This window comes from Anolis carolinensis, chromosome 1, assembly GCF_035594765.1.
Source record: "Anolis carolinensis isolate JA03-04 chromosome 1, rAnoCar3.1.pri, whole genome shotgun sequence".
In the NCBI taxonomy this organism is placed as follows: Eukaryota; Metazoa; Chordata; class Lepidosauria; order Squamata; family Dactyloidae; genus Anolis; species Anolis carolinensis.
In genome coordinates this window covers 166133879-166146202 of record NC_085841.1, presented here as the reverse complement: position 1 = coordinate 166146202, position 12324 = coordinate 166133879, and the positions used below count along the sequence as shown (strand labels likewise).

Here is a 12324-nt window from a genome sequence, read left to right as displayed (position 1 = left end):
AGGTGTCCGTTTGGGGGAATTGATTTTGTTGTATTTTTACTCCTGTAAATCTACAAGAGCCATTAGTTGTTTTGAGTGTTGTCTAGGACTCAAGAGACCAACATTCACATCCATGCTCAACTATGGAAATCCTGGGTGTCCTTGGCTGAGTCACACTTTCTCAGCCTCAGAGGAAGCAAAGGCAAACTCCCTCTGACTTAATCTTGTCCATGGTGTAGTAGCCTTGGCAAATGATGTGAACACAGAAAACAACCCCTTTTCAAAACTTGAGGTATGTTCTGTACTTAAACATGTGAATTTGGTCAAATTGCTAAGACTGCATGAGCCTTTAGACAAGTGGCAAAGCCCATTCTATGCAGAGCTTCACATCTTCAGTCCCTCTTAGCCTGAATTAAAACAGGATCCTCAGGTAACACAGCAGCTTTTACTTGTACATTACAAAGCTAAATGGCTTGATGCTACAATGCTGTAATTTTTTTCAAGATGGCACCTTTTGTCTCTTTTGCCCTGCCCTTCCACTCCTGTACCTATGCTACCATGTTCCACCTTGGTTTGTCAGCCAATTGTGCACATGCTTTCACTTCAACCCACACAATTGGTCTTTGCTATAGCTCATCAACTCCAAGTCATGAATGTTTGACTACTGTATCACATCATCATGTGGCCTATCAGGCACAAACAATTCTAGTGGGTGACAGATCTTGCAAAGGCCTGTTCAATACAATTCAATTCTGTTCAATTAACTCTCATGCCGGAAGAATGGTGAATCTAAGGCTGCATCTATACTGTTGGATGAATGTAGTTTGATACAGTGGATTTATTTATCTTGTTTCAGTATAACTTTAGCAGGAGTACATTACTACTGGACAGAGAATGAATTAGGTCTGTAGTTTTCACAGTCCCCTCCCTCTGCAGAAGGAAGCATTTTAGTAATACACTGTGGCTTATGGAAATGCTTTGTTGACCGGGTGATATAGCAGTGACTAGCCTTGCAGCCTCAAAGCCTGGCCATTTTCTTCTTATGGGAATCCTTGTTTGGTGAGCTGGAATACAAAGGAATAGGCTTGCTGATTGGAAGGCTGGGTACTTGCATTCTAGGGGAATGGTTTTTGGGCTGCTAGAATTGCAATGAATAGCCTCACTACTTCAAAACCCGTCTGCTTGCTACCTAGGGGAATTTTTGGTTGATCAGCTTCAATAGTATAGAGTAGTATTGCTGCTTCAAAGCCTGGCCACCTTCTACCAAGGTGTTATACATAGGGGAATCCTTGTTTGGCGAGCTGGAGTAGCACCCTCAGTCAAAAGAGCCGCTTTGAAGCCTGGCTACTTCCTTTGTATGGGAATTGTTTGGCCAGCTTGAATTGCACTGAATAGCCTTGCAGCTTAAAAGCCTGGCCGTTTTCTACATAGGGCATCCTTGCTAGGCCAGGTTGAATGGGACAGAGGAGTCTGGTGTCTTCAAAGCCTGGGGGTCTTCTACCTAGGGGAAATCTTGGTTGGCCAGGTTGAACAGAACTGAAAAGCCTTGCTGCTTGCAAGCCTGGACGCTTTCTACCTTGTGGAATCCTTGGTTGGCCAGGTTGAATAGAAAGTATGAATGTTGCAATTAAGTCACCTTGATTAGGATTTAATGGCCCTGCAGTTTCAAAGCCTGGCTGCTTCCTCCCTGAGGGAATTATATGGAAGTGTGGACTCAAGATAATCCAGTTCAAAGCAGATACTGTGGATTATGTGCCTTGGCATTCTGGGTTATATAGCTGTGTGGAAGGGACTTTAATCTACACTGCCATATAATCCAGTTCAAATCAGATAATCTGTATTTTATAGGCAGTATGAATGAGGCCTAAGTGCACTCTGCCTGTCCTGTGGGCACCATTTTGGCTGAGGGGGTTGTTAGGACACGAAAGGGGCGGGGCCTAAAGGCAGCGGGGCCTACCTTTCTGATTGGCAGTTAGGGGGAGAAAGGCTCTTCCTCATCCTCTGTAATTTGGACTTTTTTCTAGGGTTTTTTTAAAATTGAAAGACATAGATTGGATGACTATGTCTTTTGTAGCCAAATTTGGTGTGATTTGGTTCAGTGGTTTTGTTGTTTTTACTCCATGGTGAAAACGCACATTCCATTTTTATATATATAGATTGAGCATGCTGCCATGGCCACCCTATTTAATTCTCCAGCTGGGAGAAGAAAGCAAGCCAATACTTTCTTGAATTTCCAATGAGTATGACAAAATTCTCTTCTCCCAGTTGACAAGACTGCTGTTCTCCATTGTCCCTCAGTCATTGCATGGCTATAGATGGACACCCCAGTATTAGGAAGTTGCCTCAAGGGGAATGGCTGAATACCCAAACTGTACATACTGGAGAATGCCAGCATGTGTCCAAATTATGGATGGCTTATGCACAAGATCATAGAAAAACTACAAAGAATTATTCCTGACTTGTTTTGATAGTTTATTGGTTTGGCATTCTAACACTCTGGATCTACAGTTAAGGAAGCTGTCAAAGTGATTAATAAATCTACATGAAAACAGATTTTACACACAAGCCATCGTTCACATCAGCTATGTAAAGATACATTAAAAGCACAGTCATATGATGAAAGCAATCTGAAGATGTAGGCCCCAATCTAGACATGTTTCTATGGAGCATAAACATCTAAAAGTAGTGATCTCTTAGTAACTAATCTAGGATTAGAATTGAAATACAAACATAAAAAGGTAAATATTTACAATTTAGGGTTGAAATGTTCCTTTTGCTTATACTGAAGTTATATGAAAAGTACTAACTTAAAAGTTGCAAGCAAGAACTCTGAAAGGTAATACTGGTCAAAAGACTTATACTTGCTGCAAGAATAGGACAGAAAAATGAGGACCGAGATAATAGAAGATTTATTTTTGTTAAAGCTGGCTATAATCTTCCTATTCACTATGTAATACAGGAATATTAAAAAGAAAAACTTCCACATTTTTAAAGCCACACACATTTTCATGAGTCTTAAAACTGAAATGAAATTATGGAAGTCCAGTGAAAATAGTAGCTGGACTTAAAAATGGAATGCAAAATGTTCCAGAAGGGAAAAATATACTAAATTAACAAAACAAACAAACATTTAAAGAGATATTTTTCAAAGACTGAAAAGATTACTGCAGTTAAAATTCTCTGGTCTTCCAAATTATGTAACAGTCCTTTAGAAACATCAATCTGGACAGAAAATATGTTGTCACCCTCCCCTTTTCACAAATAAAAGATTTGAGAATGCAGAGCTTGCCATAACATTAAACACATTAACAGAATTATACGTTTTTATTCTACTAAAATCTATGTATTTCCTCAATTTTTCTGTATTGAGATAAACATAAACATTAAAAATAAAACACATTTTCTTTAAATTCTTAAGCCTCCTCCCCAGTATTCACATCTTTTTTTTTCGGTTTCTGGTCTTCAGACATTTTCTCCATGTGTTTCTATAAAGTAGAGAACAAGGAAAATATAATTTAAGTTTCATTTGATGCACTCAATCATGGCATTCAACATTCTTTTAAAATACTGTCCTCACCCAACTGGGATTTTTGTTGGGGTGAAATGATATCAAATCCCACAGGTTCTACATTATGATGCTTTCCATATACTGTGATGAACTGAATGCTACAACCAGTATGTATATTATATTGAAATAGGGCAACTTAATGGAACTTTGAAGAGCTTAACTGGATTTAACTTATGTAACCAGCATGCATGACTAGTGTGAACAATTCCATACCAGCACCGGAGCCCTTCAGTTTGTTTGTCAAACAAACTAAGAGCACTGACACATGTTTTATTTGACATTTGATTTTAAAAAGAAGCTTAAATAATGCTCCCTTGTCTTCAGGTTTTAAAGCCTCCCGCAAACTGTACAAAAGACACCAAAGAAGTATTTATAAATGTTGCCTTACCTTCAATTTCTGGTAGTGTGTTAGGCTGCTGCAGTGGACTCTTTTTGCAGCATCCTCGTTTGTGTAAAATAAAGAACACAATTTACAATAAAAGCCAGTTCTTGGCACCACGTAGTTCACACCTAAAGAAAGAGATAAGTATACATTTGCAAATTTGATTCAGGGTATTTGAAGAACTGGCAGCAGACCTTTTTTATCCTTAAAAACAAAAACAAGCATTTAAATAAAAAATCTGGTGAAATGTACGAGTTTTTATTGAAAATAGAAATCGAATAAGTAATTAAAGACTGTATTGTTCAATGGGCGAAGAATTTTGGCTATTGTATAGAATTCCAAAAATTGGGGGAAATATGGCAGAAGGGTCTAAAATTAATACTATCAAATATTTTTATAGAATTTCTATAAAATTATGTTTAGATGACATTTAACACACCCCAAATAAAAATGTGTAAAGGTACAAATGATAAATGTTGGAAATGTGAAGTTTATGAAGGATTTTATTACCATATATGGTGGACCTGTAAAAAGCCCAAAACATTTCGGAGAGAAATTTATGGTGTAATCCAATAAATCCTTAAGACAAGAATCAACTTCAAGCAAGAACTATATTACTAAGACTGTTGAGACAGTCAAATCAAAAGGAACATGAGAGAATACTGCAATACATTTTAATCGCAGCAAGAATTGTATATGTTCAAACGTGGAAAAAGACAAACACCAACTTTAGGTGACTGGGCAGTGAAAATGTAGGAATTAATAGAAATGGGCACATTAACAATGCTGTTGAAGGATAAATTACTGCATACATTCCTACCAGAATGCAAACCATTTTATCAGTATATATTGGAGGGAAAGATAAAGACTTTATGTACAGGTTTGAAGACATAAATGTAGGATATTCATTTGTAAATGTTAAAACAAACAGAAGTAAACAATTTGTTGGATATAAAGTGGAAGAAAAATGTTAAATGTATGGAGAAACTGACAGAAGAGAAGCTGGAAATCCACTTTTAAAGCTGATTTGTGTACAGTAAAACCCTGTTGGTCCGAGCCTTCGTGCAATCTGAGTGGGTGAACGGGGAGGGCCAAAAAGGTCCTTCCCGTTCACCTGCTCGCTGGCTGGCTAGGTGCCACGTGCGTGTTGCTAGGTAGATAGCAAGCTACCTAGCAACACGCACGGGGCACCTCCCAAGGGGCGAGTGCCCTGTGTGTGTTGCTAGGTAGCTTGCTATCTACCTAGCGATACGCACAGGGCACTTAGCCAGCCAGCGAGCGGCTGCCTTTGCGGCCCTCCCCGTTCACCCGCTCGCTGGCTAGCTCCTTTGCTACGCCAGGCACCGGTGCTACTGGCCCCTGGCGTTACGAAGGAGCCAAGGCACGGGCGGGCGGGTGAACAGGGAGGGCCTTTGCGGCCTTCCCCCTTCACTGGCTGGCTCAAATGTCCACCGCTTCAAGCTTCTCTAAAGGACCAAACGCCTGCAAAAGGGAGGAAACTTTTCCCTTCAGCGGGCACCTGGGCCTGATAATCCAAGAATGAAGTGCCTGATATAGGGCCCATTTGGATGGATTGGAGAACACAGAGAGTCCCTTTTTCTTCCTGTCCTTTATTGTTTTTGTTGGTTGTTGTTTCTGGAAGATCTACACAACACTTTCCCTATTCTGAAATATTTCCAGGAAACTTTTATACCCACTCACCTGTCAGTTTAAATTAAACCAATGTTTCCTTAAATGAACTGTACCTCTTCATGACATTGTGTTTTTCCCAACCCAGAGCTAAGATGGCTGCCACAAAGAAACATGGCAACTGTTCCCAAAGAAGCAGATTCAACAGAGATAAACTGAAGGAATGAGGAATGTTAGCAACAGAAGAAAATGATCCTAAGTTTTAGCTAATTTCATATTGCTAAGGTATGTTACCATTTTGTAACTCCTCAAAAATAATTAAAAAGAGTTTCAGTAGACATAGGTGAAGGGCAATTTTTGAAATGCTGCCCCAATCTAAAGGAACTTGTGATTCGGGGGGAGGAGAAAGATCAGAAGGAAAGAGCTTAAATGAAAAATCACAACGAAGAAAAAAACTTCCACCCCCTCTCCTCCTCATCTGGATATGCTCACAATTTCTGTTATGATAAACCATTATAGAAGGCAAGAAAGGAATCAAATACTGGTAGACTATACCCAGTGCATGTTCTCTAGGAGAAGAAAACATTCTTACCAACAGGAACATTTGGTTGATATGGTCCAACTCTCTGATCCTCTCCACCTTTCTCATTGGAAGTATCTTGCTCACTGGTGCTTTCCTTTTTCTCTTTTTCTTGTGTTTCTGTGCCATCATTTGCTTCAGTCTGTTCTCCCTTTATGGTTTTGGCACCATTTTCCAGTGTCTCCTTTGCCTGTTCTGTTTCTTGACTTCTACTTTCAGTTGCAAGAGATTTAACAAGGCCAGATCGATGTTTCTGGTGATCTACATCTTCTTCATCACCAACTTCATCAAGAGTGACAAAATCTTCCATGCGTTTTGGAAAACTACCTACGTGCCGCTGGGGGAAAAAATATTTTCGTTATTCTAGTTGTTACCTTAAAGACAACTTTTCCCACAAATATCCATTTTATGTGAAAATTATTTCAATGGTTCCTCCATGGTAAAAAGCCTGAGAAGGGCTGCACTAGTGGGATTACAGTAGAGTCTCACTTATCCAACACTCGCTTATCCAACGTTCTGGATTATCCAATGCATTTTTGTAGTCAATGTTTTCAATACATCGTGATATTTTGATGCTAAATTCGTAAATACAGTAATTACTACATAGCATTACTACATATTGAACTACTTTTTCTGTCAAATTTGTTGTATAACATGATGTTTTGGTGCTTAATTTGTAAAATCATAACCTAATTTGATGTTTAATAGGCTTTTCCTTAATCCAACCTTATTATACAACATAGTCGCTTATCCAACATTCTGCCGGCCCGTTTATGCTGGATAAGTGAGACTCAACTGTACTTACAGTAGTGCTGTCACTACAATGGGAGGAATATATAAATAACAAAGGATCTAAAGGCAGTTAGCCAGTGCCAGAACCTCAGAAAAAGACAAAAGATCGAAGTATTAAAGTACTTCTGTAACAAAGTCAATGTGTTCTCTCCATGGTTGTATGACTAAACATTTTCCTAATTTGTCTCCTTCCCTCCAAATGAATCATGGGAGTAAAGGAAAGGGATGCCACCCCCAATTTACTGAGGCATTTCAAACTTTTTCCCTACTGATTTCCTTTTTCAATGTACAATTTCAAGTTACTTTAGCTTTCAGCTCTCTCCTAATAACTATATATACTGGGTAATGCACAGCAGGGATGAGAATTGCTTGACCTTCTAAATCAGGGCTTCTTAAACTTTTCCCACTTGCAATCCTTCTTCCCTGAGAAATTTTGTGATTTGAAGTGTGTGTGTGTGTGCGCACACACACACACACACACAAACAAAATATCAAATATTTACTGTTAACAACACAGCATTTGAAAGGACTGCTATACAGGTTGATTTTCCTTTATATGAAGTACAGATTCCTGCAAGTGCCTAAAACAGATACTAGTGCAGAAAACCTATGTTGCCAACTTTTTCAGGACCCTTACAGTGAGCTAAGGCAACTTTTGGTCCTCCAGGTGTTTTGTTGAACTTCAGCTCCCACAATTTTTAAAGCTGATAAGCTGGTTCGGATTCCTGGGTGTTGAAGGTTGGGAATCACTGAGATAAGGGGGACCACATTTGGGGTTGGGACCCACAGTTTAAGACGCAGTGCTCTATAATGCTCAGGATGCCTCATCATTGGCTGTGCTAGTTAAAGCTGTAATTAACAATACTTGGAGGGTCACATTTATTCCTACCTATGGTCTAGAGTTCACTTGGTTAAAGGCTACAATTGCTCTCTACAGGAAAGGAAAGAAGCTACAGGGAGGGCACAGGTTAATTACCTCCAAAAAGCCTGATCAGAATAATCTTATTAGCATCACAGGAAATATAAAAGAAAGCCTTTTCTCCTTACCTTTTTGAGTTTTTTTCCTGCTGAGGCTGCTGCAGTACCCTCTTCAGTTTTTGCAGTAGTTTCATCACCAGCTGCTTCCTTTTCTTCAGTAGTTACATCACCCAAATTAGCAACATCATTTCCTTCAGCAGCTGAACTACCACTTTCTAGTAATGCTGCTGCTTCTTCATCATCTACTAACAGCTCATCTTCAGATTCAGCAAGCAAATTTGGTTCGTCTTGGTCTGCTTGTTCATTGTCTTTTTCATCCTGCCTCTCTGCTTCATCTCCCTTCTCTTCTTTATCTTCAGTACTGTTGGTTTCCATGTTCTCATTTTCGTCAGACTTACTTTTTTTCTCACTTCCATAGTCTTTGCCATCGGGAGAAAGGCCTCTTTTTCTATAAAAAGAGAAAACAAAACTTGCTTATCCCCCCCTTTACTGTGTAGTTTAAAACAAAGCAATCACTTCAACCTTCTGTAGGTTTTGATATCCAAAGAAATGCTTCTATTTCAATAAAAAGAGAAAGCAAATCTTGCTTATCTATTTTATGGTGTTTTTTTAAACAAACTACTCATATGAAATATTACCTTGGTTTATCACTTTTCTTCATCACCTCTGCTCCTTTGTTGGGAATCTGAAAATATGATAATACGTTTAATTACTTTGCACAATGTATGGATTTCTTGCTTGGTAGCATGCCTCATGGTTGATTATACAAGTGAAACTTTCCATTCTTCATATGCAAAATATAATCTGATACCGAACATAACAAGAACCTTTCCCATTTTGTAATTTCCCAAAGTCAATGGCCACCATACTAAAAAAAAAATGCTACTATGCCAACTAGGAAAACTCGCACAAACCCTGAAAACTTCCTATTACAACATAACTTAACAAAGCAATGCTCAATGAAGAATTAAGAGTCACCTTGAACCAACACAAGTTACCTACCCTTAATACCAACTTCTTGTATTTTTCAGACAAATCCACTTTCACACATCTCCCTTGGAACCATAGGGCTTTGTTGGCACAGTGCTCCATCATTGCTTCAGCATCTTCTCGGGTTTCCATTTCAATGAAAGCCTATACAAGAGAGTTCAAAAAGTTCAGCCTGTGGTATTTCAACACTGTTTAATGGGAGCAAGATAATGACAAACGTAAACTGAAAAGACCCGTCTAGGCATGCCTCCACAACTCAGCACCTATCACGCAGATTGCTACAATATTGAAGTGGATAAGAACTATTGGGTTTTTTTTGCTGTAAACTCTGGAAGAGGGAGGCCTAAGCACTTTCTACTCTATCAGCAACTGAATCAGCCAGATACCAACAAAATAACTTGTGTGTACTGAAATGGGGCATAAAAATAAACTCTTGATCAGTGAGTGGGCAAATACCAGCCGCATGTCACCCTTCCACCACCCATCTTTCCTCTGTCAGATTCTCACTTTCTCACTTTGCTTTCACCTTTTCTCAGTCCACAAAGATATGGCACATTTATATTGACTACACTTTCATATATACAGTAGAGTCTCACTTATCCAAGCTAAACGGGCCAGCAGAACGTTGGATAAGCGAATATGTTGGATAATAAGGAGGGATCAAGGAAAAGTCTATTAAACATCAAATTAGGTAATGATTTTACAAATTAAGCACCAAAACATCATGTTATACAACAAATTTGACAGAAAAAGTAGTTCAATACATAGTAATGCTATGTAGTAATTACTGTATTTAAGAATTTAGCACCAAAATATCATGATGTATTGAAAACATTGACTACAAAAATGCATTGGATAATCCAGAACGTTGGATAAGCGAGTGTTGGATAAGTGAGACTCTACTGTAGTCTCTTGCAGATGCCAATGGAAATGGGGGGCCTGGAGGCTTCTTAATTCACAGGCATTCTCATTTTGAGGGTTTACTAAAATCATGGAAAATTGCTTAGGTTCTTTACAAGGCATATTAGGAATAAAAGCTGTTGCTGAAACATGATTGGGAAGTAAGGAGATAAAATGTCAACATTTGGGCTTAGTTCAGGTTCAATCACTAGAATCATTGAGTTGGACGAGATCACAATGATTAGCAAGAGTTTACTGAGAACTGCACATTTTCAGATGTGAAAAATATGAATTACCTGACTCTTCATTCTCATCAAAATGTAGTTCTTTACTTTTCCATAGGGCTCAGCTAGCTTAAGTACAGCACTATCCGAATAACCCGAATGCGGCAAATTACTGAGATGAATCACACGACCGAGTTCTTGTTTCGGAGGTTCAAATTTTTGGCCAGGTTTTACTTCTGGTTTCTTTTTTAAATGAAAAAAAAAATCAATTTAGAAAACCTTTTTGATCCATTATAGTAAACTTTAATGTCAGAAAACACAGCAAAAATGCAGGAACTGGATATTAAAAATGAAATATTCTTACCTTTATCCTTTTATATTTCTGTGATAAATGGACTCTCACAGGTTTGCCAAACACTAAGGCTGGTGTTGTAGAATAATACTCAACTACAGATTGTGCATCATCACTGCTAGCCATTTCAATAAATGCCTGAAATTGTATAATAGTTAAATTATTCAAGGAAGCTATGATATGTTACTGAATATATACCCAATGCAGCATTTGTATTTGTAATGCTACACTATCCATATGAAATATTATTTTTTCCATTTAAAAAATGTTACATAGATTCCCCCCCCCCTTTCCTTTCCCTTTTCCCCTTTCCCTCCCTTCCCTTTTATTTCCTATTGTAAATCCCCTATCCCTATTTCCCTTTCCTTTCCTATCCTAAAACTATCCTCACGGTTTTCCTCATGTAACCCTCCCTTGTTTTTAAGTTTGTAGTTAGCATCACTTTAATAATTTTTTTTTAAAAAAAGAAAAAAGAAAAAGAAATGTAACATAGATTTTACCAGGAACATGCAATTTATTTAATATTGAAAAGTATACATTAAAATTGTTTAATTTTCTCTCTGAAAGACTGCAGAAAATAAAGTGTAATTTTGATAAGGTATCAAATATTTTTGATAGTATGAAAGCTGGCATTCTGCAGATACCAAGTGGATTTTTTTGCCTTATGTTGCCCCTTCCTGGTTCAGATATGTCCTTTCACACAGACTTTATACAGGTTGAGTATATCTGAAAAGCTTAGGTTTTAGATTTCTGTGGAATTTGGAATATTTGCATATACATGAGATATCTTGGAGATGGGACCCAAGCCTAATTATGAAATTTATATTTCATATACATTATATTTACATAATCCGAGGGTAGTTTTATACATGATATTTTAAAAATAATTTTCAGCATGAAACAAAGGTTTTTTTCAGAAACCATCAGAAAGTATAGCTGTCACTAACGTGAACCATTTTGGAGCATTTCAGATTTCTGCAAAACGGATACTCAACCAATGTCAAGTAACATCAAAAAACTTCTTGTAGTTGCTCAATCTTTGCATTGGTACTGTTTCAAATCAAAGAGGGGAAAGCATGATTTAACAAACTGAAATCCTTACCTCATTTATTTTGTTCAAGATTAGGTGATTTGTAATGACTCCAAATGGTTCAATAAGCTGTAGTAGCTGGAATCTCAGGTTTTTCCCTCTCTGAAAGTCCATGATGTGCACAACACGGCTTATATCCTGTTGATGGCAGGCAACAGTGACTAGTATGTTAAATAAACATTTAAATGTTCATCTGACTTATTAGTTCTTAACCAATTTTCTGATGAGCATGGGAATGCCAATTAAAAAAGGGAGTGCAAACAACCCAAATCCTGGATTCATGTGACATGCAGAAAGGCCAGACAATCTGATCTGAAAATATTCCACATTTTATCGCATAATAGTTACACTTTCCCTGTTTTTACCATCAACAAAGAGGAGTGCAACTATTGCATAAGGTAAACAATTATGTGTTTTTTAAAATAAATAAAATGCCTTATTTCCGAAAAGGCAGAAGAGGGCCGATCCAGTATCAGACAGCTTATCCAGTATCAAACAGACAGCCAGTTTCTGTAGAGCCATTTGGGGCTGCTTTTCCCTTCCTCCCTTCTTTCGCTGAAGGGAAGGCAGTTTTAAAACTATATAATGGAGGTCTCTGGAGATGCACTTTTCCCTATTTCTTTTGAGGCCAAACAGTTTGTAAAACCTGCAATGAAGTTCCTTGGAGAAAGAAGAGATGATTCAAGTTCCAGAGACTTCTATTTTAGGTTTTTAAAACTGCCTTGCCTTTGGAGAAAGAAGAAAGGCAAGGAGGTAAGGAGAATCAGCCTCAAGTGAGGGTGCAACTATTATACCATTTTAGTACCCAAAAAATGGGAGTGCGACTATTATGCAGTGGTGACTATTATGAAATGAAATGG

The 12324-nt window shown here is 38.0% G+C and overlaps 1 protein-coding gene across 3 annotated transcripts in view; it reads right to left on the bottom strand.

Annotated features, from left to right (window-relative positions):
• Nucleotides 1-2438: 2438 nt before the first annotated feature.
• matr3 (matrin 3) overlaps nucleotides 2439-12324 on the bottom strand; it is a 32455-nt gene continuing 22569 nt past the window's right edge. For all 3 annotated transcript variants that reach the window (XM_008115402.3, XM_008115394.2, XM_003215259.3), the window contains 9 exons: nucleotides 11477-11602; nucleotides 10387-10512; nucleotides 10095-10265; nucleotides 8911-9042; nucleotides 8547-8593; nucleotides 7978-8356; nucleotides 6151-6475; nucleotides 3936-4057; nucleotides 2439-3464 (listed from right to left, as the gene is read on the bottom strand). In XM_008115402.3, the coding sequence (XP_008113609.1) occupies nucleotides 3393-3464; nucleotides 3936-4057; nucleotides 6151-6475; nucleotides 7978-8356; nucleotides 8547-8593; nucleotides 8911-9042; nucleotides 10095-10265; nucleotides 10387-10512; nucleotides 11477-11602 (1500 nt within the window). In that variant the 3' untranslated portion in view covers nucleotides 2439-3392. The remainder of the gene's footprint in view (nucleotides 3465-3935; nucleotides 4058-6150; nucleotides 6476-7977; nucleotides 8357-8546; nucleotides 8594-8910; nucleotides 9043-10094; nucleotides 10266-10386; nucleotides 10513-11476; nucleotides 11603-12324) is intronic.